Source organism: Melanerpes formicivorus, unplaced genomic scaffold, assembly GCF_026170545.1.
Source record: "Melanerpes formicivorus ecotype bairdi unplaced genomic scaffold, bMelFor1.0.p_v2 SCAF_66, whole genome shotgun sequence".
In the NCBI taxonomy this organism is placed as follows: domain Eukaryota; kingdom Metazoa; phylum Chordata; class Aves; order Piciformes; family Picidae; genus Melanerpes; species Melanerpes formicivorus.
In genome coordinates this window covers 756,160-784,098 of record NW_027142418.1, presented here as the reverse complement: position 1 = coordinate 784,098, position 27,939 = coordinate 756,160, and the positions used below count along the sequence as shown (strand labels likewise).

The following is a 27,939-nucleotide window of genomic DNA, read 5'->3' as shown; positions in this document are numbered from 1 at the left end:
GAAGCGGGGGGGGAAAGAAGGGGGAGAAAAAAAAAAAATCAGATAATGCAATTACGGCTCCTCAAGGGCGGGCGAGCAATGTCAGGAAAATAATAAAGGGCTTCCCAAAGTTTGGCTGCATGGTGGCTCCTTCGGCTCTCCGAGCGCCGGCCGGACTGGGGCTTTTTTGTTGTTGTTGTTGTTGTTAAATGATTATTATTCAAAATGTTTGGCGAAATGCATTCTATTGCGTGCCCCCTGGTGACAGTACAGTACCGAGGCTTTTCATAAACACTCCGAAATGTAGCCCTTGCCTTCTAATGTCCTTACGTCAGCTTGCAACATCGCAATATTTCCTCTGCCGGGGCTGGGGCCGCGGCCGGGGCCGGGGCGAGCGGCGGGGCTCGGCGGAGCGGCTGGCGGGGCGGGGGGTGCGGGGTTCGCACCGCCCGGCCGCCGGCAGCCACTTTTTGAAAGAAAGCGGCCCGGGCGCGGCTCCGGGCTCTGTCCCCTCTGTCCCCCCCCGACAGGCACAGAGCCCGCGGAGGGAGCTCTGGCGGCGGGAGCGATGCGGGGGGCAGCCCGCGCTGCCCCCTCGGCGCAAAGACGGCGCGGGGCGATGCGGGATGTGCCTGCAAGAGCGGAGCACAAAAGCCCTCTTGTAGCGACGAGGCACCGCGGGGCGGGCAGCTGGAAAGTGCTGTGAGTCCCACGCTGCCCGAGCAGCAGAATTCACCCCGCGACGGGCCGCTGTCCAGGCGGCAATGGCGGGTGAGGGCTGGTGAAGACCCACGGGGCTTGGTTCATGCTAAAAAAAAAAGACAAAAATCAGTTTCTTTTTAGCTGTTAGAATTATAGAACTGCTTTCAAAGTTTCCCACCGCTGCCCATGGCAGCCCCTTTGCCCTTTCATGTAGGGCTGCTATGGCAAAAAGGTGAAAATAGAGACCTCGTGGCTATGAATCACAGAATCATAGAATTATTTGGGTTGCAAAAGCCCTCGAAGGTCATCAAGACCAACCATCAACCCAACACCACCGTGACTATTAAACCATGTTTCCAAGTGTCCACACGTTTCTTGAGCACCTCCAAGGATGTTGTCTACACCACCTCCCTGGACAGCCTGTTCCAATCCCTGACCTGCTATACTGAGTCCACTTCTGGGCTCCCCAGCTCAAGAGAGAGAGACCTGCTGGAGAGAGTCCAAGGGAGAGCCAGGAGGATGCTTAGGGGACTTGAGCATCTTCCCTGTGGAGAGAGACTGAGAGCCCTGGGGCTGTTTAGTCTGGAGAAGAGAAGGCTGAGAGGGATCTGATCAATGTCTAGCAATAGCTGAGGGCTGGGGGTCAAGTGGAGGGGGCTAAGCTCTTTTTGGTGGTGTGCACTAGGACAAGAAACAACAAGTTCAAACTTGAACATAGATTTCACCTCAACATGAGGAGAAACTTTACAGTGAGGCTGCTGGAGCCCTGGAGCAGGCTACCCAGAGAGGTTGTGGAGTCTCCTTCTCTGCACACATTCAAAACCCACCTGGATGCATTCCTGTGCAGACTACTCTGGGTGCCCCTGCTCTGGCAGGGGGGTTGGACTGGATGACCTCTGGAGTTCCCTTCCAACCTTTAATGTACTGTGGTACTGTAACCACTCTTGCAGCAAGGAAATTGTTCCTATTCTCCAACCTGACCCTCCCCTGGCACAATTTCAGGCCATTTCTTCTCTATCAGGTTCTATCATCTGATACTAGGGAGAAGAGACCAATTCCCACCTCACTCCAACCTCTCTTCAGGGAGTTGTAGAAAGCAATGAGGTCTCCCCTATGCCTCTTCTTCTCCCGCTAAACAACCTCAGTTCTCTGAGGGCCAGGTCAAAGCGGGAAGGTGCTGGGTATGTTCTGTACAGGCTCACCAGGACACAGGCTGTCTGTGTTGCCCAGGGCTGTGCATCCCACAGACACCTTCCTCCCAGGCTGAGGTGCGTCCAGGCCAGCAGCAAAGGCAAAAGAAGAACCATCGAGTCTGAGTGAGACTGAGAGCACAGAACCTCACTTCCCCTCAATGCTGAGGCTGTGCAGGTGGTTAAGATGATAGCAGTGTGGGCATTTGGGGGGCGGGGAGGGGAATCTGTGTCCCCAGAACCTTTGATAGCTGCTGGCACACTTCCCTGAGAGGAGTGAGATTTTCATATGAAGGACCCACAAAGGGAACCCCAACTGAGATGTGATTTTAATTCCAGTTATGATGGATTCAGTGTCTTGAATCCATCTCATTTGAGCTAAGAAAAAGAAGAGAAGGGGGGAAAAAGAGGAAAAACTCTGTTTGTCTTTGCCCAAGAAGAGCAAGAGGGCATTTCTCTGCCTCAGAGCATCAGCCTGGAAAAAACCCTCCCAGGTCACCTCTGGCCGACAGGTGTATTTCCAGGGGCCAAATGACTTCAGGTCTCATTCTTTTCTACAGAGATACACATCAGTGGTAGAGGCAGAACCTGCCCAGGACAGCTGAAAAGGGACTCACACAATTCCTTGCCCTGCCCACTGAGTTTCCACACTGCAGCAATAACTTGCAGCAGGTGTCCATGCAGAGCTGGCCTGGAACTGCTGCTGGAGGTGGCATGCCCTGATCCACCACGGGTGTGAGGGCAAGGTTCTAGGCCTGCATTTCAAATCATGACTCAGTCATTTTGAACAACCTGTCCTTAATGTCTCAGGACACACTAAGGGGCCTATTTTCTTCCTCACACTGAGTGACATACATAAGGCCTCTGGAAATCAGACCTCTTTTAAGCTTAAATTTGTCCATCATCATGATTTTAGTTGCTTGGAGCTTCAACCAGAAAGCAGAAGAGCAAGTCTAGGGAGTAAAGCAGGCTTTGGGAGCCATCAGGAGAGGCTGCTCAGTGCTCAGCAATGCTGAGTGCATCAGCCAGCACCTCTCAGCTCAGGGTCTGAACAGAGCACTCAGCTAGTTGGATGCCCTTTGGCATGGGACAGTCATGGGGAAATGGAGCTTCATGTCTTTGCACACCCCAAAACACATGCAGCCACAGCCTGGAGTGCCACCTGCCCTTCCTGAAACATCCTGGAGTACCACCTTGCCCTTGCTGAAACAGCCTGGAGTGCCACCTTGCCCTTGCTGAAACAGCCTGGAGTGCCACCTGCCCTTCCTGAAACAGCCTGGAGTGCCACCTTGCCCTTGCTGAAACAGCCTGGAATGCCACCTGCCCTTCTTCCAACAGCATTTTCACTCTACAGAGCATGGAAGCAGCTGCCAGTGTAGCAGCTCCTCACACCATGCTCTGTGCTCATCTCCCTCTCCCAGCTGTTTTATGGGCTTTGCTCACACCCAGCCCATACAACCTGCAGAAAATCATACCCTTGTTGCCTTTCCTCAAGTCCCACAAGCACCCCCCTGAGAACAGCTCTATTTCCAAAGCACCACCCCAGTTTCCAGTGTCTGCATGCCTCCAGTGCAGCCACTGGTGAGCTAAACCCTCTTAGTACCACAGGGACTTTGGTGACCACAACACAGAGCAGCTGGGATGCACAAGGGCCTCCAAATGCTCCTCTGCACAGGGGGCTGGAGCAGTGTCAGGGGCCATGGCTGTCCCACACCTCTCCTTGGGTGATGGTTGTATCCAGCAGCAGAGCTGTGCCTGCTCAAGTTACTTGAGACTTGGTGGCTCTGGTCTGGCAAATTGGACATTTTACTAATCATTTTTCCAGGGATTGGTTAAGTAAATAAACTAATTGGTGAGGCTGTCTCCTTGCCCTGAGCTCTCCATGGTTATTACAGCCTGGAAGCCATGTAAGGAGGGTGCTTGGGCAGTAAGATGCTTCAGCAGAACTTCATTTGATCATTGAGCTAACTGGTTTGAGATTTGGAAGGGAGTTTTTAATACACACATTTGAATCAACTGGAATTAAAAATCATCAGCATAGGCCCAAAGAAGCCCCCAGGGAACACCTGCAGGGTGCCTGCAGGCAGGGATTTGGACATTTGCTGGCAAAGCACCAGGAGTCCAGGGGCATCAAGAGAGCTGCTGCTGTCCTGGAGCTCTCAGGACAGGGTAGGGTATTTCAGGAGTATTTAAGTGACCCAGGAGCAGAAGTCTCATCAACACTGACATCTGGAAGTAGGCACTTTGGAAGAGCCTCCATCTGCCTCTTCAGTTTGAACTGAGCCCTCCAGCCCACTGGCCGATGCAGTGCTCAGGAAGGCCTCAGCTTTGGTCATCAGCACAGAGGGAAGGACTTGGGGCTGGGGCCAGCTCTCCTTAACATCTTGGCCAATTATTTGTTTGAGGGGATGGAGGCACCCTCAGCAAATCTGCAACTGACACTAAACTGGGTGGGGGTGTTGATCTGCTGCAGGGTAGGAAGGCTCTGCAGAGGGACCTGGCCAGGCTGCATCCATGGGCTGGGGCCAGTGGGATGAGAGTCAACAAAACCAAGTGCTGGGTCCTGCACTTTGGTCACAACAGCCCCAAGCCACACTCCAGGCTTGGGCCAGAGTGGCTGGAAAGCAGCCCTGTGGGAAAGGACCTGGGGGTGCTGATGACAGCAGCTGAATGCGAGCCAGCAGTGCCCAGGTGGCCAAGAAGGCCACCAGCAGCCTGGCCTGGATCAAGAACAGTGTGGCCAGCAGGAGCAGTGATGGTGTTGCTGTGCTCAGCCCTGGTGAGGCCACAGCTTGAGTCCTGGGTTCTTTTCTGGGAGCCACAGCATAGGAAAGGCTTTGAGGGGCTGAAGGGTGTCCAGAGAAGAGCAGTGAGGCTGCTAAGGGGGGTGGAGGGCATTGTATGAGGAACAGCTGAGGGAGGTGGGGGTGTTCAGTGTGGAAAAGAGGCTGAGGGGAAACCTCATTGCTCTCTACAGCTCCCTGAAAGGAGGCTGGAGTGAGGCTGCTGTTGGTCTCTTCTCCCAAGTACCCAGCAATAGGACAAGAAGAGATGGGCTGAAGCTGTGCCAGGGGAGGGTTAGATTGGAGAGCAGGAACAATTTCATTGCTGCAAGAGTGGTCAGGGATTGGAACAGGCTGCCCTGGGAGGTGGTGGAGTCCCCATCCCTGGAGGTGTTCAAGAAACCTGTGGATGTGGCCCTTCAGGATAGTTTAGTGGTCGTGGTTGCTGGGTGATGGTTGGATTGGATCATCTCAGAGGTCTTTCCCAAGCTTTATGATTCTATGCCTGCTCTCCTGCTCTCATCTTTTGAGTTTTCCTTACCATTTTGTGGTGTTCTTTCTGTGCATGTCCTCTGCAGTGGGGTATACAAGGCCCTTCCGTTTCACCATGCCCTGTAGACAGATACATTGTCCTTGGAGCTACTTGCATGCTGCTGGAGAGTAGCAGAGAAGTACAACTCTTCAGCAGAGAGAGGTAAACCAAGTTATTTTGTCTCCCCTTGACCACATCTACTCTTTCAGTGAAAGGCTGAAAGAAGCTATCCATGAAACCAAGCTTGGAATACAGGCATCACTGAGCTGCAGCCAGAGAAGGGTCAGCAGGAGACAGCAAATCTCTCTGCCAGTGTTCCCTCTGACATCAGATTTCCCAGCCCCACATCTGCTCTCACATCACAACACACTGTCCTGGTTTGGTCCTGTTTTGGTTGGCTCAAAAGGGTGAGCAGCACCCATCAGGCCATGGCTGTCCTGCAGGGAGCTCTGCAGTGAGTACACAGAGAGGGAGCTGAAATGATGTAACAAAATACACACACACAGAGTTAAAAGGGCACAAATAAGCCCAAAGCCCAAACCAGGAGCAATAATGAGCAAGGCAGTTTGAAACAAGGCATCTGAGGCTGCAAACAGCATTATTAATGGAAAGTGCTTCAAGTCATAGTAGGAGACTGGCTCAAAAGGGCCTTCCACGTAGCAAATTGGTTTAAAGATCTAGTTAAGGAATTTACTTGGCATTCAGAAGTGCTGTTGCAGTTTGCATTTAGCAGTCCACACATGCAACTTCTCTCTTAGATGCCTCTCACCTTCCATTTCAGAACAGTCTGATCACAGCCTCCCAGAGTCCAGCTGGAAGAGACCTCCAAGCTCATCCAGGCCAACCCACCACCCAGCACTGCAGGCTCAGCACTAAACCATGTCCCTAAGCACCAGCTCCACACTGCTTGAACACCCCCAGGGATGGGGACTCCAGCACTGCCCTGGGCAGAACATTCCAATGTCTGAGAGCCCTTCCAGGGCAGAAATATTTCCTAGCATCCAGCCTGAACCTCCCCTGGGGCAGCTTGGAACCATTGCCTCTGCTCCTGTCCCTTGCCACCGAGGAGCAGAGGCTGTCCCCTCCTCTCTGCAACCTCCCTTCAGGGAGCTGGAGAGAGCAAGGAGCTCTCCCTCAGCCTCTTCTCCAGCCTGAACACCCCCAGCTCCCTCAGTCCTCCTCTAGCCCAGGGGCTCCAGGCCCTTCTCCAGCCTGGCTGCCCTGCTCTGGACAGGCTCCAGCCCCTCAATGTCCTTCCTGCAGTGAGAGCCCAGAGCTGAGCACAGCACTCGAGGTGTGGCCTGCCCAGTGCTGAGCACAGAGGGATGGTCACCTCCTGTCCCTGCTGCCCACCCTGCAGTTCCATTACAGGTGGTCCTGCAGTAGTAAGCTACGTCCTTCCACTCAGCTCCATGCTCTGTGGGCAGTGCTTCACTGAATTTACCTTGCAGGAGGATTACTTCAACAAAAATGAAAAGCCCCAGAGGCAAGGAGTGCCCTCCGTGCTGGGGGCCAGGGCAAAAAGTCCTCCCGGCTGCACTCAGGGAGTTCAAAGGACTGTGAAGTCTCATTTGGAAGAGTGAAAATTACACAGGAGTAGGATGGCAGAAGGTTTGCAGAAGGATGAAGCAAGCAGCAGGGAGAAGACATAGGCTGGAGATGGGGTACACCTGGGAGCCCCTGATGAGGCCATGGCCACCAGCCTCAGGATGTGAGGGGCTGCTTGTCTCGGGGTGCCCCTTGGCTTGGTTGAGATCCATCCCAGCTCCCACCAGGAGCTGTGGTCAGGGAGCTCTCATCCCCTGGGAATTGGGTGTGAGGACAGGATCACAGCATCACAGAACTGTTTTGACTGGAGAAGCCCTTTGAGATCACCCAGCCCAGCCACGCTCCAACCCTGCCCAGGCTGGGGCTCAACCATGGCCCTCAGCACCACAGCTCTGCCTCTGGGAAACACCTCTAGGGATGGGGATTCTACCACCTCCAGGGATGGGGATTCTACCACCTCCCTGGCCAGCCTGTGCCACGCTTTGAGAACCCTTTCAGTCAAGAAGTTTCTTCTAATGTCCAACCTAAACCTCCCCTGGTGCAGTTTCAGGCCATTTCCTCACATCCTGTTCCTTGATACCAGAGAGAAGAGCCCAACCCCCACCTGGCTCCAGCCTCCTTTCAGGGAGCTGTAGAGAGCAATGAGGTCTCCCTCAGCCTCCTCTTCTCCACACTAAACACCCCCAGCTCCCTCAGCTGCTTCTCCCCAGCCCTGTTCTCCAGACCCTTCCCCAGCTTCGTTGCCTTTCTCTGGACCTGCTCCAGCCCTCAGTGTCCTTGGAGTGAGCCCCCCAAAACTGCACCCAGCACTCAAGGTGTGGCCTCACTGACACTGCCGTGCTCCTGCTGGCGACACCACTGGCTGCTGGTAGCCTTCTTGCCCACCTGGGCACTGCTGGCTCATCTTCAGCTGTTACCAACACCCCCAGGGCTTTCCCTGCTGGGCAGTTTCCAGCCACTCTATCCCCAGCCTGGAGCATTCCTGAGGTGGCTGTGACCCACGTGCAGGACCTGACCATGGCCTTGCTGAATCTCACACAGCTGTCCTCAGCCCACAGGTGCCTGGCATCAGCTCTGCTTCACACAAGGTGCTCCTGGGGCAGGGTTTGTGCAGGTGCTCCAGCAGCTGTGCCCTTCCCCAACAAGGACATTGAACCATCCTCACCATTTGCTGCCTGTCTGAGCTTCTCACCCCCCCAGGCTCCCTTGTGCTTAGGAAGAGTTTCGCCAGAGGTTGTGGCCAAGGCAAAAGGAAGGCGTGAGCGCTGCTGCCTCTGTTCCCAGGGACGCTGCCCATCAGCACCAGCTCCTCCCCAGCCGGCACAGTCGGGTTAGGCTCGGCAGCCCTCTTCAGGCTCTGTGAAGGAAGGGCTGGAGCGGCAGGGGCCGTTTGTTCAGCTGAAAATGCAGCCCCCCGAAGTGCCAGCCTGTGCCCGTCCTGCCACCCCAGCTCCTGCCTCTCTCCCAAGGCCTGGCTGAACTGCCCTGTTCTCTACAGCAGTGGCCACTTCGGGCAGCACACAGCAGCTGCAAACCAGACCAGCAGACCCAAGACCCCCAGCAAACAGCCCCAGCCCCCAGCACGGCTCAGCTCCTGGGCAGCAGCACTTGCCTGGGCAGCAGGAGCTGCCAGCAGCACCACCAAGGAGACCTTCCTCAGAACTGAACCATGCAGGACTCAGCAGTGAGCCACTCTGCTCCCTCCCTGCAAAGGCCCCGCTTCAGATGCTGTGTGAGGGGTCTGAGCCCCCCACACCCTGCACCTGGGTCACAACAACCCCATGCAACACTCCAGGCTGGGGGAAGAGTGGCTCAGCAGAGCAGGACCTGAAGGTGCTGGTTGACAATGGATGAAGATGAGGCAGCAGTGCCCAGGTGGGCAAGAAGGCCACCAGCAGCCTAGCCTGGAGCAGCACTGGTGTGGCCAGCGGGATCAGGGCAGGGATTGTGTCCCTGGGCTGGGGACTGCTGAGGCCACTCCTCAAATCCTGGGTTCAGTTTTGGGGCTTTACTCCTAGAAGCACATTGAGGAGCTGGAGCTGGTCCAGAGAAGGGCAACCAAGCTGGGGAAAGGTCTGGAGAACAGGGCTGGAGAACAGCAGCTGAGGGAGCTGGGGGTGTTGGTGTGGAGAAGAGGAGGCTGAGGGGAGACCTCATTGCTCTCTACAGCTCCCCGAGAGGAGGCTGGAGCCAGGTGGGGGTTAGGCTCTGCTCCCCAGTCTCAGATGATGGGATGAGAGGCAATGGCCTGAAATTGTGCCTGGGGAGGGTTAGGTTGGACATGTGGAAAAATTTCTTTGCTGCAGGAGTGGTCAGGGATTGGCAGAGGCTGCCCAGGGAGGTGGTGGAGTCCCCATCCCTGGAGGTGTTTAAGGAATGTGAGGCCATGGCACTTGGGACATGGTTTGGTGGCCATGGTGTTGCTGGGTTGACAATTGGACTTGATAGTCTTAGAGAGTTTCTCCAACCTTAATGACTCTGTGATTCTATGAAACCATGCTAGAGCCTCCCAAACCATGCCTCAGCCCACAGACCATGCCTGAGCTCCCAAACCTTGCCTGAGTCCCACAAACCACGACTGAGCTCCTGGGGCTTCCAGGCCTGGGCCCTCCAAACTGTGTCTAAGCCCCCAAAGCATGGCTGAGCCCTCAAGCCAAAGCATGGCTGAGTCCCCTAAACACTGGCTGAGCCCCCAAACCATGCCTGAGCTCCCAAACTATGTCTAAGCCCCCAAAGTATGGCTGAGTCCCCTAAACACTGGCTGAGCCCCCAAACCATGCCTGAGCTCCCAAACTATGTCTAAGCCCCCAAAGTATGGCTGAGTCCCCTAAACACTAGCTGAGCCCCCAAACCATGGCTAAACCCCCAAACCATGCCTGAGCTCCCAAATTGTCCCTGAGCCCCCAAACTATGTCTAAGCACCTCAAACCATGGCTGAGACCCCAAACCATACCTTGACACCTCAAACCATATCTGAGCCTCCAAACCACACCTGAGCCCCCAGACTACACCTGAGCCCTTCAACCTGTGCCTGTGCTCTTCCCCCAGGAGGAGCAGCCTGAACACAGCAGCACCAATGCAGAGTTGAAAGCAGAGCCCAGTGCCCAGGCAGGACTGCAGCTACAAAGAAGGGGAAGACCTTGTCCATATTCATTAAATTGTGGCTTCCCAGCCCTTCCTGCCAGGGCTGGCTCCTGGAGTGATCCCGTCAGGGCTGCTCTTCGCTGCCATCCTAAGGGCAGGAGCCAGGTAGCAGGGCTGAGACGCAGCAAGGAACAAAACTGGCAGTCAGCACCTAGTGGCACATTTGGTAGAGGAAGGCATCCCGTGGGGGGTGGGACCAGCAGGCTCCTCCTGGGCTCACCCCACAGCTCTGGCACGGGAGCAGCGGTGCTGGCTCCGCTGCTGTGGCTCTCCCCAGCCCACACAGGCTGCCAGCCCCAGCAACAGCCTTCCAAAAATCCTCTTTAACAAAGGGGGTTGGCCACAGTTTCTCAAGTTCTGTGGCCACCCTGGAGCCTGCTGCAGAATGGTTTTTATAAACATTTAAGCCGTTTGTAAACAAGGTTTCATAACTTGGCAGCCAGGCTGAGCCTTGGTTGTTCTTCACCCAGAACACTCTGCCACGCTGGGCACTGCCTTCTGTCTGCAGAGCAGGGCCACGAGCTCCTGCTAGCCTGGAGCTTCCTCCCTGAGTGGATCAGAAGGTCAGAGAGGTTCTCCTCCCTCTCTGCTCGGCCCTGCTGAGGCCACATCTGGAATACTGTTCCCAGCTCTGGGCCCCTCAGGTCAGGAAGGACCTCAGGGAACTGCTTGAGAGAGTCCAGCACAGAGCCACAAAGATGCTGCAGGCAGTGGAACATCTTCCTCATGAGGAGAGCCTGAGGGAGCTGAGGGCTCTGTAGCTTGGAGAGGAGGAGCCTGAGGGTGACCTCATTGCTGCTGATAAAGATGTGCAGGGTGAGTGCCCAGAGGCTGGAGCCAGGCTCTGCTGGGGGATGCCCAATGCCAGCACAAGGGGCAGTGGTGGAAGCTGAGGCAGAGGAAGTTCCACGGGAACAGGAGGAAAGATTTCTTCCCTGTGAGGGTGACAGAGCCCTGGAACAGGCTGCTCAGGGGGTTGTGGAGTCTTCCTCTCTGGAGATATTCCAAACCTGCCTGGCTGTGTTCCTGTGTGACCTGCTCTAGGTGACCCTGCTCTGGCAGGGGGGTTGGGCTGGATGAGCTTTCCAGGTCCCTTCCAGCCCCTGGCACTCTGTGAGTCTGTGATTCTGTGAGGGGAAGGTGCACCCAAGCCCATCGCTGGCACCAGGCTCAGCAATGTCTGTATCACCTCTCCCCGCTGTGCTGCACTGGGGATCATAAGCTCCTTTGTTAGGAGGCCCAGGAAGCCAGTCCAGCACGGAGAGGAGAGTGCCAGAGTGCTCTGAGTCTGCTCTCCTGATCGCTGAGAGCCTGTTCTGAAAGAGAAGACAGAGCAGAATTAAAAGTGAGATGAACACTGCAGGGGAGACTCAGAGCAGAGGGATGTCTGCAGGGACAGAGCTCACCAGAAGACACCCCTGGGGACATGCTTCTTGGAGCTTTGCAGGGAGGCTGCTGCCTGGCCCGAAGCAATGGCACAATCCAGACCTCCTGAGGCTTCCCCCTGAGGTACAGCCCTGGTGCCCCGCCTGAAAAGGCAGAAGAAAACCACCTGTGAGCTGCCTGCCTCCTGCTGGCAGCAGCCCCATGGGCTGGGGCTTCTGTCCTCAGCCTTGTCCCCTCCAGGAGGCTCTGGCACCCATGGGTGCTGCATCTCTGAGCCACCAGGCTCCAACACCACCCTCCAGCAGCTGCTCAGCACAGAATCACAGGCTCACCCGGGGTGGAAGGGACCTCCAAAGGGCATCCAGTCCAACCCCTCAGCAGTCAGCAGAGACATCCTCCACTAGATCAGGTTGCACAGAGCCCTGTCCAGCCTCACCTTTCCTCAACCACCTGCCTGGGCAACCAACATCCTGCTGCCCAGCCCTCTGCTCCCATCCCCCCTACCCTATCCCCACAGCAGCAGCAGCACAGGTCCCCATTCCTCTCCCTCACCCTTTCCCTGGGCTTAGCTGCTTGCCCACACCCTTCAGGTATTCCATACCTCTGGTAGAGGTCACCAAGTGTCACATTTCATCTCAAACCCTACCAGAAGCACCAGGAATTAAGCTGAAGGCCGTGGGTACTTTTCCTGACTGTTTCAGTTTCCACCCTTCCCTGGTGGGGATTTTGGAGTATTACTGCAGGCAGGCAGGTGTGACCAGGCAGGATTCCAACCAGAACCCAGGGCACACCCTCAGCCACTTAGCTCACAGAACACAGCAGTGAGCCCCCAGACTGCAATGCCAGGTGAAAAGGCTGCAGAAGTGCCCCTGCATCCCTCATGGCATTGCCACCCTCTACTTGGGGACCAAACAGAAAGAACCAGCACCCAGCTCTTACCTGCTGCTTCGCTGTGGGGGGGCAAAGCCCCCAGGGAAGGGCTTGGGAGCTTCCTGCTCTCCTCTGCCTGGTCGGAGGACATGTGTCTCAGGGCAAAACTCAGGATGGGGTCTCTGAGGGGGCCATGAGGTTGCCCTCAGCTGGGTTGTGCTGGCAAACGCTGAATCCTCTGTGTCCCCCCCTGCCACAGCACATTGGGCCAGGCCCTGGCAGGTTGGGCAAGGCACAAACCTGTGGTTCAGGTCAAGGTCTAGAAAGAGGCAGGAGTGAGGATCAGGCAGCAGCTGTGCTGGACAGAGACCCACAGCCCCTCCAGGCCTGGAGCAGGTGATTCCAGGCGGAACCATTGCTCTGCATAGTGGCTGAGGAATGGAAGGTGTAGCCCCCATAGCTCATCAGACAAGGAGGAAAAAGGATTCATACAGAGACCCTCCCCAAGGGCTTGGGACAGTGCCCAGAGGGGAACAGAGCAAAACCTGCTGTAACCACAGGCAGGAGGGAATGCCACACTGCTGCTGGCTTCACTGAAGGCACCCAGCAGATCTAAGTACCAGGCTTCCACTGGAGCAGCAGGCTGCTAGGGAGGGGCTGGTGCAAAACTGCTTCCTTTTCGTTAATCAGTGCCAGAGATGGGGGCTGCTAAACCCTGCAAAGCCCACCCCGAGGGCTGCAGCCCTGCAGCCCCTGCACACTGCCCCTGGGAGAGCTGCTGCTCTTCAGGCTTTCACCCACAGGTGGGCTGGATGTGCTGGGGGACAGCAGTGGGACATTGGGAGCCACCCCACTCCAACCTCCTGCACGCTCCTGCCGGCTCCCAGGGGCAGCACTCACCCCATGCTGCGGGGGCTGCTCCGTGGGCTCTCGACAGCAGGAGGGGTTGCACAGGGAGCTGCCCTCTGCCCCAGGCCTGGCTCATTATGCTCCCAAGCACCGACCGCGCTGCAAACGTGCCCACGGCCTCCCAGTTCCGACACAGGGAGCACGGCTGTGCTGTCCCAGTCCCGGTCCGGTCCTGGCCCGGCGGGGAGCGGCCGCAGAGGCTCTGTCCGGCCCAGACCTGACTCACTGGCCTGAGGGTCCTGCACACGACGGGGGTCCTGCACATGAGGGGGGTCCTGCACACGGGGGGCCATCTGGGCCTGTCTCTGACGGGTGGAGGGACTGCCCCACGGCGCCGTCGGCTGCAGGACCCCGCGGGCCGCAGCACTGTGCGCAGCACTGTGCACAGCCCTGGCAGGCTGAGCCCTGGCAGCTTTATGCCGAGCAGCTGGAGGCGGCGCAGCGGCTCCGCCTCCCTCCGGCCGCCTGAGCGCCCCCGGTCGTGACGCAGCCCCGCAGCCAGCGCCTGAAATAGCTCAGTCCTGAGCGCGGCGCAGAAAATGGTGGCGGCGCCGCTTCGGCAGGCGCCGGCAGGGGCTGGCAGGGCGCTGCGCGGCCGCTCGCCACCGGCACATCGCCCTCGGCTCCTTTCGCTCTGCCCGGAACGCCACGCAGCGCTTCAGCCGCAGGAGCCGAGGGCGGAGAAGGTTCCCGGCTGCCCGGGCACAGACACCCCGCTCCCTGCCAGCGGTCTCCCCGCTGCCCACCCGCCTCCGAGGGCTCCCCGGCGCCGCTTTGCTGGGGCGGGCAGGGATGGCTGTCAGCCGCCAGCAGTACAGCGGCACCGCCAGCCAGGGCAGCCCGAGGGGCAGCGAGGGGGGCTCTGTCCTCTGCCGAGCGCGCTGGCGGGGCACGGACGGCAGCCTGGCCACACGGCCAGCCGCACAGCCACGGTCCGCGGGTTGACTCTCGCCGTGGAGATGGGTCATGAGCTATGGGTGACATCGACGCCGAGCGGGTGAGCGCCGCCACCTTTACCGATCAGTTCTCACTCTGGGAACGTAAAGGTCCCTTTCTCACAGAGTCCTTTGGCATTCGCAGCCCACACTAAGCCCCCAGCCTTGGGCACCTGTCCCGGACACTGCACCCACAGGGCTGTGCTTGGACACAAGGAGCTGCTGCACGGAAAGGAGCTGGCCTCAGCCGCCGCGCTCGGAGCCCTTGCGCCGGGTCGCTAACAGGAAGCCCTCAGGCCGACACCGGCCGCACCGCACCGGCCCCGTACTGCTGGCATTCTGCAGGCCACACACGTCCCGATGCCAGCGTGGAGCTGCAGCAGAGGCACTACAGCCAGAGGGGACCACCGGCAAAACACAAACCAGCAGCACCGACACCTGCACGGGCAGGACGGAGCTGCTGCCAGGTAGCTGTCCACAGGCTTGCTACAGGAGATGCAGGCAACCTGCCTACACATCAGTAACACCACGAAACCTCTCAGCAGATCAGAAAGGTCCACGACACGGGATCATAGAATCATTTTGGTTAGACAAGACCTTTGAGATCGTTGAGTCCAACCACTCTCTAACTCTACCAAGTCTGGTACTACACTGTGGCCCTCGGCACCACATCTTTGTGCCTTTGAAACGCCTCCAGGGTTGGGGATTCAGCATCCCAGACTGTCAGAAGTGTTCTCCTTCACAGCTTTTAACCCTTTGTTCTGTGTACTTTCATTTTGTAAATGACATAGAGTCTGGATTTCCAGCTATAAAAGAGAATCTTGTGGTCACATCTTGTGAGCTTAAAATGCAAACTGTGGCTGAAAGTTTCCATCTTGCACCCAAGGCCAGCTTTGGATCATGCACTGCAGGTGCAGCTTAGAGAATCACTGAATCATTTGGCTCAGCAGAGCCCTTTAAGCTCATCCAGTCCAACAGTTCCCCAACTCTGCTAAGGCTGGGGCTCAACCATGGCCCTCAGCACCACAGCTCTGCCCCTGGGAAACATCTCCAGGGATGGGGATTCAACCACCCCCCTGGGCAGCCTGTGCCAGGCTTTGAGAGCCCTTACAGTCAAGATTCTTCTGATACCCAACTTCAACCAGTCACATTCAGTCTCTTTTTTAAAAAACACTTCCAGGGATGGTGCCTCCACCACCTCCCTGGGCAGCACATCCTAATGGCCAATTACTCTTCCTAGGAAGAACTTCTTCCTCACCTCCAGCTGAAACCTCCCCTGGCACAGCTTGAGACTGTGTCCTCTTGTTCTAGTGCTGGGTGCCTGGGAGAAGAGACCAACCCCCACCTGGCTACAACCTCCCTTCAGGGAGTTGTAGAGCAATAAGGTCTCCTCTGAGCCTCCTCCAAGGTAAGCAATCCCAGCTCCCTCAGCCTCTCCTCACAGGGCTGTGCTCCAGACCCCTCCCCAGCTTTGTTGCCCTTCTCTGGACACCTTCAAGAGTCTCAATGTCCTTCTTAAATTGAGAAACCCAGAACTGGACACAAGACTCAAGGTGTGGCCTAACCAGTGCTGAGCACAGGGCACAATGACTTCCCTGCTCTTGCTGGCCACACTCTTCGTGATGCAGGCCAGGATGCCCTTGGCCTTCTTGGCCCCCTGGGCACACTGCTGGCTCATCTTCAGCTGCTGTCAACCAGTACCCCCAGATCCCTCTGCCTGGCTGCTCGCAGACACTCTGTCCCCAGCCTGTAGCACTGCCTGGGGTTGTTGTGGCTAAAGTGTAGAGCCTGGCTCTACACTGGGATTGTTTAGCCTGGAGAAGAGGAGGCTCAGGGGTGACCTCATTGCCCTCTACAACTACCTGAAAGGTGGTTGTAGCCAGGAAGGGGTTGGCCTCTTCTCCCAGGCAACCAGCACCAGAACAAGAGGACACAGTCTCAAGCTGTGCCAGGGGAGGTTTAGACTCGAGGTGTGGCACTTGGTGCCATGGTCTAGTCTTGAGGTCTGTGTTGATAGGTTGGACTCGATGATCCTCGAGGTCCTTTCCAACCTAAGTGATACTGTGATACTGTGAAAGAGAGAGATCCCAGAACATGCCCAAGAACATCCCATCCCCACCTGGGGGTACACCCAAACCCCCCCAGGGCTCTTTCCTCCCCCCCCAACCCAGCCTTGGGCCTGGGCAGGCCCAAGGGAGGTGGCTCACACCATTTTACCTAGGCTGCAGCTGGGGACGAAAGAGGAAGTGAAGACCCCGCATGGACATTTTATAGGGGAGCAGGGCATTATGGCAAATGGAATACCTGCCTGTGACCACCCCCTGGGCTGGGCCCACCCCTTTGGGACCTCCCAGGTGTGTGTTCTGTGCAGTGGCATCCGGGCCAGCACCCAGCCTAAACCACCACACTCCCCCCTCCCCCGCTGCTTCTGCCAAACCCTCTCGCATCCAAACGTGGACAAAGCGAGAAGGCCGAAGCGCGGCCCTGAGCAAGAGCAGCAGCGCCAGTGTGGTCGGGTGGCCTTCTCCTCCAGCTTCAAGGAGTCCAGCACTTGGCCCTGCCACAGGGCCACTTCTATTTCCACCAGGTGGCTTAAAAAAAAACAACCCACCAACAAGAGATCTCCGACAAAACACGGCAGACAGGATTTTATACTAAAAGAATAAAGATTTTTATTAAGCACTGTAAGTTGCATTCAATAGCCTTCAAATACACCACACCACAATCCATCTACAACCAATCAAACCCAACAGTAGTTCATTCTTGCACAATCCATGAGTTGGGGCGGAACTCCCTTCAACTTACATTAAAGATACCTACGTAGCTCTTGCGGGCAAGGGCAATGGGGGGGAAAAAATTACACCTCATTTCTGATCACTAATGTGTGAATGAAGAGCATCAGGAGAATTATATGAAAACGAAGAGAAAGAAATGATCTCTGATTTATTATTTTTTTTTTTTCTATTTTTTTTTTTTGTGTTTTTTTTTTTCTTCCTCTGAAGTACATTTAAGTTTGGAAACACTAACAAAAACATCAAAATGATACAGGTAATATCTTGTTTGTTTTTTTTTGCTTATACTAAATCCTCGATGGTGGAGGGGTGGGGGTGGGGGGGGTGGGGGAGGGGAGAGGGGGGGGAAAAGTTCTCAAGAACAAGCCATTTGTTTCCTGCTACAGAAAAGAGAGGTGAGAAGGGGGGGAAGGGGGGGGGGGGGGGGGGAAGGGGAACTTTGTGTTTTTGGTTTTTTTACTGAATGAAGATCAAAGCATATTATTTAGTATTTATTGTTATTATTATTACTTTTTTTTGTTGTTTTTATATATTTTTATTTTTCTCCACAGAAATTTCCATATCTGCTAATATGAAAGGCATAAAAACAGCAACAGAGAACAATAATGCATACAGCAATGAGTACACCAGGGTAACGTTGATACTCAAAAAACGGCTAGATAACTCATTTTTTTTTTCTTCTTCTTCTTCTTCATCTTCTTCTTCTTCATTTATATTTTTTTTTTGTGTGTGTTTTCTTCTCTTTTTTTTGTGTTTTTTTTTTTTTCTCTCAAAACTCTTTTTTTTTTTGCTTTTTTTTTTTTTTTTTTGTAGAGTAAATGCAACAGAGGTCAATAATCACAAAATTTTCAAAGGTTAGAGCAAGATCCATGACTAAACATAGTTAACATCGTTGTTTTTTCTTTTTTATAGGACTAGTACTGATTATTTAGCGTCTCGTTTGGCGGATGGGCACGGTACTTGGAAGGATGGCGGAGAGAGAGAGAGAGAGAGAGAGAAAGAGGACAAAGAACATGCATAATAGGAACTACACACTTTAAAAATCATGAACCATGCAGAAGTTCAGCTCAAAGAGTAGTTACTAATGGTCTACGTCTGATTTCCAAAACCACATAGTTCATTGATCACGGAGGCATGGCATTAAAAGTCACAAAAAAAGGTTGTTTTTTTTGTTTTATCCCAACGCATGGGTGGTTTGGTTTGTTTGTGTTGTGTGTTTGCTTTTTTTGTTTGTTTTGTTTTGAAAGGTCGTTTAGCATCGTCTACGGTTTCGAGTTTGTCTCCACTTACTACAACCCTCGCTCGTTTTAAAAAGGAAACAAAAAAAAAAAGAGGCGTGGATGAGGCGGACTGAAAAAAAAACACCAGGGGAGCCGCCGGAACGCTCGAGGGTGCGGGGCTGGGGGGGGGGTCGGGTTCCGCCGGTTCGCAAAGGCAAAAGAACCACGGCGACGGTGATGAGAGAGTTAAAAAAGGGAGGAAGGGAGGAAGAAAGGAAAGAAGGGAGGCAGGGAGGAAGGCAGGGAGGAAGGCAGGGAGGAAGGCAGGGAGGAAGGCAGGGAGGAAGGCAGGGAGACAGGCAGGCAGGAAGGCAGGCAGGAAGAGAGGAAGGAAGGCAGGGAGACAGGAAGGAAGGCAGGGAGGGAGGCAGGCAGGAAGGCAGGGAGACAGGCAGGCAGGAAGGCAGGCAGGAAGAGAGGAAGGAAGGCAGGGAGACAGGAAGGAAGGCAGGGAGGCAGGAAGGAAGGCAGGGAGGCAGGAAGGAAGGCAGGGAGGCAGGAAGGAAGGCAGGGAGGCAGGCAAGAAGGAAGGCAGGGAGGCAGGAAGGAAGACAGGGAGGCAGGCAAGAAGGAAGGCAGGGAGGCAGGAAGGAAGGCAGGAAGGCAGGCAAGAAGGAAGGCAGGAAGGCAGGCAAGAAGGAAGGCAGGAAGGAAGGAAGGGAGGCAGGCAGGCAGGCAGGGAGGCAGGAAGGCAGGCAGGAAGGAAGGCAGGGAAAAAAAAACACCAAACCCAAAACAAAAAAACCCCCAAAACCTGTGGTTGTGCCTTTTTTTTTTTTCTCCCTCCCCCCACCCCCCCCAAGTCATGAAATCAAAGCCTCACCGAAAGCTTTTATTGTGACACGGTAATGCAAATAAAGATTCGGCTATAACGGCCCTACCTATGGTGCCAAGTACTACGGATGAACAGTTCAAGCGATATATACTGAAAAGACTGCCAAAATTGGTTGGTTGGCGGTTTCGTGTCGTCGTCGTCGTGCGCGCGCGTGTGTGGTTTTCTGTTGTTGTTGTCGTCGTCGTCAGCATCGTTTTCTTTATAGCTCAAAAATAAAACCAAACCCAACAACAAAAAAAAAAAACCACCAAACACCCAACCCAACAAAAAACCTCCGCCAGCTTTTTTGTCACAACCGCTTTCCCGCTCCCTCTCGCGCGCCTCTCTACTCCGTTTCAAGCGCGGGAGTCAAACGCTCCTTCCTTCCTTCCCTCGCTCGGTTGGTTGTTGGGGTGGGGTTGGTTGGTTTTTTTTTTCCTCCTATCGTTTTATTTTTCTCTCCTCCTTCTGGGTTGTTTTATTGTAGCGTTTTGACTACAACTGGTTAAAAGGAAAAGAAAGAAACCAAAAAACAAAAACCCAAAAACCCAACCGAAAAAAAAAAAAGAAACCAAAACACCCAAAACTGTGTTGTTTTGTTTTGTTTTGTCGTTTAAGATCTCTGACATCAAAAGAGGGATCCGAATTTCCAAAGTCCTCGTGTTTGGTTTGGTTTGCTTTGCTTTGCTTTGTTTTGCTTTTCTCTTAAGGAAAGGAAAAAATGTACATAACTGTAGGCTCTCTTTCTTTCCAGGTATTCCTAATCCTGACCCTTCCCAACATCCTTCACCCTCTATAAAAAATAAGTTTACTCTTCTTTTTTTAAGACAGTGGCCTCAAGAGCATCATCTTTATGGCAAACACTGTCTGCATTTAGTGCATTTAAGTGAGGATTCGTATTGCACATTTTAGAGTCATTACTCAAGGCACTTTCAGACTGATTGGAAGCCCTGATGTCTCCTGTGTTCCCATTCATCTGGGAAGCTGGTTTTTCCTCATTCACAACTCCGTTTTCAGCCAGGGATCCATCTGAAGACACAAGTGAGGATTTAGATTCCTCTGATTTTGACTTAAGTTCTTTGGCTACTTCTTCTGCTGAAGCAGCGTAAGGAGGTTTGCCCTGGGTTTTGAGAGAAGACGACAGTTACTGGAGATCCGCGCCCCGGCACGGCTGCACCGATCGCAGGCAGCATGCAGGATGCACAAACATCACAAGCTGCTACTGGGCTGCTGCAGTAGGGAGTGGCAGACCAAAGAAACAGCAGAGCAGGGAGGAGAAAGACATCTCAGGATTTGTGAGGGCCCTTGTGACCGGTTTAGGCTGTGCCTTTAAGAAAGGGACAGTTGCTGGGACGCACCGGCTGAATGCTTTGAAAACAAAGTTAGGTCTAAACGAATTTCATTGGTAGATAGGTAAAATGCAACTTTAACTTTTAGTTCAGTTTGAGTCTCTCTCAGTTCCAGTCTGTTCTGTCTCTTCGGCCTGTCTGCTTCTGAGCAACAACTGCAGGCCCTGTTAACCTCAAGATAAGAAAACTAATCCTTGCATGCACTTGGAGCCTAACAAGAATTTCCTCCTTAATAATTACCTGTTTAGAATAAACCCTTATTTAGAATAAACCAAACCAGGTTGGAAGAGACCTTCAAGACCATTGCGTCCAACCCATCAACCAATCCAACCCACCCAAACAGCTAACCCATGGCACCAAGTACCCCATCAACTCTCCTCCTGAACACCTCCAATGATGGTGACTCCATCACCTCCCTGGGCAGCCCATTCCAATGGGCAATCACTCTTTCTGTATAGAACTTCTTCCTAACATCCAACCTGAACCTCCCCTGGCACAGCCTGAGGCTGTGTCCTCTTGTTCTGGTACTGGCTGCCTGGGAGAAGAGACCATCATCCGCCTGTCTACAACCTCCCTTCAGGTAGTTGTAGAGTTGTCTCTCTCTAACCCCTTTGGGAAAAAAGGGAGGTAGGGGGAGAGAGGGGGTGCAGGGGGGGAACCCTCCTCTACCTAGAGGAGGGACTTTTGTTCTGTATTACTGCCTTTGCTGTGTATTTCTGTATGTATTGTAAATACTGTATATTGTGTAGACATAGATTTGCATTTCATCCTGCTTGTAAATATAGCATATCCTTTGCTTCTCTGACTGAGCTAGCTGTGGTTTCTTTGGGGGGGAGGGAGAACTTTCTCTCACCACCACAGCCCTCCAGCCACACCTTTTGCTGCTCCTCCCGTGGTCAAATGCCCTTGGCTAACTCTGGTGCTGCAATGCATCTGGAGAGGCCAGCACTAGAATCAATCAATACGGAGCTTAATTCTGCTTCTTGGTTCGCACAGAGCAGGATTTCAACCCCAAACCTTTTTAGGGACAGCTTTTAAAGGAGTGCAGGTATGATCTACCCTGGTCTAGTTGCTTCAGGCATCAGACAAGTGACTTTGTACAAAAAGCAGACAACAGAATCTTACAAGGCTGAGCAGAGCAATCAGAGTCAGCTCTAGGCAGCATCAGGTGTGTTTAGTTTTTAGGTATCTGCAGCAACAATGACTCTTAGCATTTCAGAATCAAGGTAGGCTTTAAACACCACCACACAACCAGCAGGTTGGGTTGCTAAGAAGCAACATACTTCATGGTCATGCTCTTACAGCCAAGTGCTAGGAAATGACTGAAGATAGGGAAGTCTCCTACACCTCAAACAATGGCAGCTGGTGTCTTTGGGCAATCATTTTCACTTTCACACACTACAAGCAGCCTGCTTAGGCCCTCTCTGACCTGCTGGGAGGTCCTGCAGGTGACAGCTGTTGACCTCCAGTACCCCCAAAGGGCACAACCAACTCTGAGGTAATGCTGCCCAGGTATGCCCGGTGCATGAGGACAGTGACTCCCCACTAGGTGTGAATGTTCTTGCCAGGCTTTACCAAGTGCTCAGTCTGACTCTCAGTCTCCTCTCGTGATAAAGCAGCCATGGCTTTTATGGGGAAGAAACACAAACTGCTGCTCTGTCAGGTTCTCCAACTTGTCTTCCTATCAGCTCACAGTGAGCATCAACTGCAGGGAGGATCTTGATGTAAAGATGCCTGAATCTGGCCCTGCACCTTTTCCTCAGTGGCCCAGCTTTGTGGACAGGGAAGCACACTAGTGCCAGTTGGGCTGAACTGGTATCAAATCTACTTGTTATGCATTGGCTTTCCCAAGCTCTCCCTGCCAGGTGCACATCAATTCAGCTTTTCTTCTTCCCTGTAAAAGGCACAGACACCAGATCTAGCACAGTGCCTTGGTGACCCCCTGGGAGCTCAGGAGCATGCAGTGACATTTTGCTTTCTTCTCCCTACCATAGGCATGAGTTCAGACCCAGATCCCTGTGATCACAGCTGTTTACCAGCCAGATTCCATAGCCTTCATTAAATTGTGAATACCCAAACTTGCTGACTGCCTGCCAAGACTATCCACCATCCACCTCAGGTACCGTCCCAACTGCGTGCACACCTGTAGTAAGCCTAGAACATTTGGGAGCTCCTTTTCAGGGCTTCCTCTATTTCCTGGGTGAAGCTACTTGGCAATTAGATACTTTCTAATTGACAGAGTGGGTTCTCAGAGGGCTCTCTTCTATTTAAAGTCAAAGTCATAAAGCTTCAGAGACACAGGTACACGTGCAGACATCAACTTCTGGGCACACAGATTATACAACCAGGAAGGGAAGCACTTGTATTCTTACACAGCAAGTTTGACTTGAAGCTAATAGTTGCTTCATTATCCACTGGAGAAATGTCCTTCTCTCACTGTCTGATACCTGCAAACACCTCCTACTCTTCTACACTGATGTCTCCATGACAAATTGCACATCCATAGGATGTATTTAAAGTTTTCCACCTATTTACTACCCACACATCCATTACCACTGGGACTTGAATCAGCATTCAGAACTGCAGAGCAGCAAGAACAATGGAAAAGGGAGGAGAAGAGAACTCTGAAGCAATTGGCATTTAATAAGAAACAGCAGTTTGCTTCAGCTCGTTTTAAAGGAAAAGCCAAACCCTGTGAGCCACAGATTTTCATCACTGAAGTGAAGCTCTGTGTTCATGGGGGCAAAGAGCTGTCATTGCCTACAGCTTCAGAGGGAGTCCTTATCTTTGGAGCCATGCAGCTGCAAGGATCCTTCTACTGCTACTCCTTGTTCTTCCCGAGGCTGGACAGCGCTCCCAGGAGAGAGCCTGGGAAGGAGTGGGGGTGGGGACAGAGCCGCCTGGTTTGCTTCAGCTTTGTATTTCTCCCCTTTTCCTAAATTTTCTTCTAATTCCAGGGCTGGTCAGACCTGTGCAAGCACAGCCTTCCCATCAACAGACAGTTCTCCACATCTCTCTTTACAACCCAGGTTTGCTTAGAACTGAGATGCAACTGTAGCCTGTCATCCATCACTGCTGGTGCAGCTTACAGCTTCAGCACGCAGGCAAGAGCACCATAAGGAACACTTTTATCTTGTCAGTATTGGCTGCTCTGAAGTCCACACCAGACTAGCCTGCAAACTAGAGTGTTGTGAAGTCAGGCACAGGGCTTGATTACCTGAATTGCTCCCTGGCTTTTATAACCTCTCCCGTAGTACCTTCCACCTCTTCCAAAAGTTCTTATCACCGGAGTGGAAATAACTCCTCTAGGACGCCTGTAAGGTGGGAGGGAAAGGGAGAGAGAAGAATACAGATCAGCTTTGGTTAAAACTACTTCAGATTCAGTTTGCTGGAAGGCTTTTTTTCTCCCTAGCTTGGCTGTCAAGTGACTACCATTCACATCCCAGTTCAGAATTACAGGGTTCTGCTGCTTGCAAGTGCACGAAACCTAACAACCCTTTTGTTTTCACAGCAATCAAATGACTGTTTCTGCACTGCACTCTCAGAAACACAAATGAGTACTTTTAAGCTCTGCAAAACCATTTTCAGTGTCAAATTACCCTTACAGGGCTTTAAAAACAGAGCTCATCATACTCTCTCCTTTAGAAACACAAAGCCATTTGAACCATTTCTCCCCTTTAATAACAGCCCCACATATAAACATGCCAGGCAGAAGAAGTGAGAGCAAAAGGCAAGCAAGATACAAAGCTGCTTCAGTTTTGATGGGAGAGTGCAACATTATCCAAGAACCTGAGGGAAGGAGGAGGCTTCAGCCGGCTCTGACACGGCAATTCACCAAGTTTGGGTGCTTTCAAATGGAGGCTTCCAACCAGGACACATCAGGTGGTAGCTTTTGGATTTGATTCAGTAAAGATTAGCTCAGATCAAAACAAAATTTCCCTCAGCTAAAAGTATTTTAATGCCATCAACTGCAGCACTCAGCTTCCTTATCCTTATGTCAAGGCCTGCCTCTCACCTAGAGAGTCACAGTATCACTAAGGTTGGAAGAGACCCCGAGGATCATCGAGTCCAACCTATCAACACAGACCCCCATGACTAGACCATGGCACCAAGTGCCACGTCCAATCCCCTCTTGAACACCTCCAGGGATGGTGACTCCACCACCTCCCTGGGCAGCACATCCCAATGACGAACAACTCGCTCGGTGAAGAACTTTCTCCTCACCTCGAGTCTAAACCTCCCCGTTTTGTCTCCTAGAAACACACAACTGCTCCACTTTGCTCCCTGATCCACTGCCCCATACCAGAAGTCCCAGCACCACCACTGACCTCTCTCAAGCTGGCAGAGAGCAGCCAGGTGCTGCATCCAGCCCTGGTTTCTAAGCTGCGTGGGCTGCAGTTGCCTGATTTGTGGCTCTGGCAACCAAGGGCAGCCGCAGTTCAACTGCATCTCATTTCCAATCTACCCAACAATGCCACGAGGAGTCTGAGCTGTACTGAAACCTGCCTGAGGAGCAGGGAAGGTTTGCTGGAGTGCTTCCACCCCCCCTGCTGCTCTGCTGGGAAACCTGAACTGACTCAGTGCAGAAACACTGCTCTCTGCTATCAAGTCTTCTCTCACATGCTGCAGACTCCCACCATGAGCAGTGAGAAATTAAATGCTGAGATGTAAAAGCAACAGTGAAGAATGAACAGGAAAGGGTTGAGTTTGATATTTTCACTCCCACTGCATTCTTCTAAAGGTTTTAAGAGGGCTTACCTATCCCACTTGCTTTTTAGCAAGGTGAAAGTGTGCCCTTCAGGGAGCTGAGTAAGATATTTTCCCCCTACTCAGAAGAAAGACTTAAATACATGGAGGGATGGAAGGCCATCAAAAGCAACTGGTGTGATTTTACATAAGAGCAACATCCAAGTGCAGTGCTGCACAGACACTGTGGTGACATGGTGCCAAAGCCTGACATGATCCCCTCAGCTGAAATAGAGATAGAAATGATGAAGCAGAAGTGTGCAGGAGTGGGAGATCAATTGCAGACAATGTGATGTGCAGTTTGCTGCTAGAGTTCTTCAGTAGGGCACAGCGCCTGCCAGCAAGAACCTCAGCCTTTCAACTGTCTGGGCTGAGAGCAGCACCAGCAATCTGTCTTCCTATCAAGTGGTATTTTTAGTACCAACTGACAGAACAAACATCACACAAACACACACACAAAAGAGAAGCTCCTTGCAGCAGTTTTCCCTTCTCTGACTAATTCTAGTGACTCCTCCTGTAAAGCATTTCACATGATGGCCACAGGAAGATCTGCCAGACAGCTGTCCTGTCTTTTTGAGGTGACAACTTTCACCTCAAGGCAGAATCAAAGAAGGTTTTGAGCTTAAGGATCATGAGGATGACTTCAGTGGGCACAACAGCAAAACATGCAAGCTGGAAATCACAAACTTGCTTTCACTGTAAAGCCACCGCAGCTCAGACCTTTGTGACAGCCTTGCTAGTGTGACCCAAACAGCCAGCACAGCTTGAGCACAGAGATTTCAACCCACAGCATCGTAACATTGTCAGGGTTGGAAAGGACCTCAAGGCTCAGCCAGTTCCACCCCTCCTGCCATGGGCAGGGACACTTCACACTTACAGCATGTTGCTCACAGCCACATCCAGCCTGGCTTCCACCACCTCCCTGGGCAACCGGTGCCAGTCTCTCACCACCCTCATGGGGAACAACGTCTTCCTAATGTCTAATCTAAGTCTCCCCTCCTCTAGCTTGGATCCATTCCCCTCAGTCCTATCAGTACCCTAAAATGTCCCTCCCCAGCTTTCTTGTAGCCCCTTCAACTACAGGAAGGCCACAAGAAGACAATGTCAGATATTTGATCTCCTGACTCCAAAGCTACCATTGGAGATCTCTATTTCTCTATCACCAAGGTACCTCCAGGAGCAGTAACATCCTTTTGGGGATCTGACCACTTCTCAGGTGAAGGATGGCTCTCAGCTTAGGACCTTGCCAGTGTTGGCTCCTGGCTACTAACTCATATTGCTGAGCTAATGCATCAACTGCCTTTCTGTGCAGGAAGCCAATGGTATGTACAAATGTAAGCCAGAGCTTAGCCTGAGGTTGTCTCCAGACCATCACTCAGGGTGCCTCAGCCAGAGAGCAGTCTGAACAGGACACTTAAATGACCCAGACCTGTTCCCAGACTGCACTGAACTGAGGAAAAGGAACAAGCTTTAGACAGACTCTTCTGTTCATGGATCCTCAGAGAAACAGAACCTAGAAGCACTCAATAACCTCATTGAAATGGTATAAAATGGTGTTTCATCCACCCACACTGAGGAGTCAGATTAAAATACCCAAAGGCTCACAGTGCCTCCCCATGCACCTTAGCTTAGCCCTGCTCTCAGCTGCTCTCCTGGAAGAGCACAGGAGTCCCATGGACCCTGCTGGCCTGCACAGTTAGCTGACAGCTGTCTGAAGCATCTAAACCAACACTGGATGCTGATGATCTGGCAGCTGCTTCTCATTCCACAGAATGAAGTGCTCCCACCAAAATCTGCTCCCCTCAAAGCATGGACTGCTCTTACCCCAGCACTGCTTTCTGCTGAAGCTTTTAGTCCTTCCTGCTGCTGTTCTTACCTCTCCCTGCACCCACACCAGCAGCTCCTTCCCATGCTCCCAGGGCTTCAGATCCAGCCATTTCCTCACTCAGCCCAAGCAGACAGGCGCTCCAACAGCTCTTGCTGACTCTACCACTATGCTTTATACTCCATATTTGATTTATTAATGGCTAGAGAGGCACCCACATAGTGTAGACTTGCTCCTTCAGATTGCTGTTTGCTAGCTCAAGATGGCATAAACATACCTACTCTGCTCCTTTAACAGAGCTGCAGACAGACAGAATAGACAAACAGCTTTACTTGGGGATTGTCTCCTCTAATAGCTACAGTAGCTACAGAACAAGTAGCTACAACAGCTACAGGAAGAGAAGGCTCAAGCCTATGGGAAAAAAGACAAACCAAACCCTGAAAAGGAGAGGCTTAGGTACTTTTTGGTAACAAAATATTCCCTTTCCAGCAATGTTGTGCAGCTGTAATTTCAGCAGTAGGGAAATCACATGGAAGGGCTGAAGGAATTAATATTCTTCTAAGCACATCTCCCATCAAGACTGTAGCACAGAACTATTAAACCCAGCAATGTCCTTCAGCTGTTTTCTGCTTCACAGAGGAACTGCATAATGAAGTTATTAAACATTTTATCACATAACTTAATAAATGTTCTACCATGGCACAGCAAATAATTGAGTGCTGAGATAGTTTGGGTTGGGGGTAATGTATTTATTGATTCCATGTAAGAGAGAGCCCCCAGGTCATCTCCTCCTGTCTCTGCATTCAGCTCTCTCTGTGTACCTCTATCTCAGATTCAGATTACCTGCATATAAAAAGTGTTTATACTCATCTGAGTAACTGATTAAAAACATCTTAAAGCCAATGAGTATAACTTCTACTCAGTGGGTAAAATTTACTTCATGCAAGGATCTGGGAGTCCTCATGGATGGGAGGTTCACCATGAGCCAGCAATATGCTCTTGAGGCCAGGAGTATTCTGGGGGGGATTAGGAGGGCTGTGGTTAGTAGGTCAGAGAGGTTCTCCTCCCCCTCTGCTCTGTCCTGGTGAGGCCACATCAGGAATATTGTGTCCAGTTCTGGGCACCTCAGTTCAGGAAGGACCTCAGGGAACTGCT

General features: G+C 52.7%; 1 protein-coding gene across 2 annotated transcripts in view; it reads right to left on the bottom strand.

The window, feature by feature from the left end:
- Positions 1-16,625: 16,625 nt before the first annotated feature.
- The window catches only part of FAM120A (family with sequence similarity 120 member A), a 65,795-nt gene continuing 54,481 nt past the window's right edge, over positions 16,626-27,939 (bottom strand). For both annotated transcript variants that reach the window (XM_068162605.1, XM_068162604.1), the window contains 2 exons: positions 23,431-23,527; positions 16,626-19,984 (listed from right to left, as the gene is read on the bottom strand). In XM_068162605.1, coding sequence (XP_068018706.1) covers positions 19,673-19,984; positions 23,431-23,527 — 409 coding nt within the window. In that variant the 3' untranslated portion in view covers positions 16,626-19,672. The remainder of the gene's footprint in view (positions 19,985-23,430; positions 23,528-27,939) is intronic.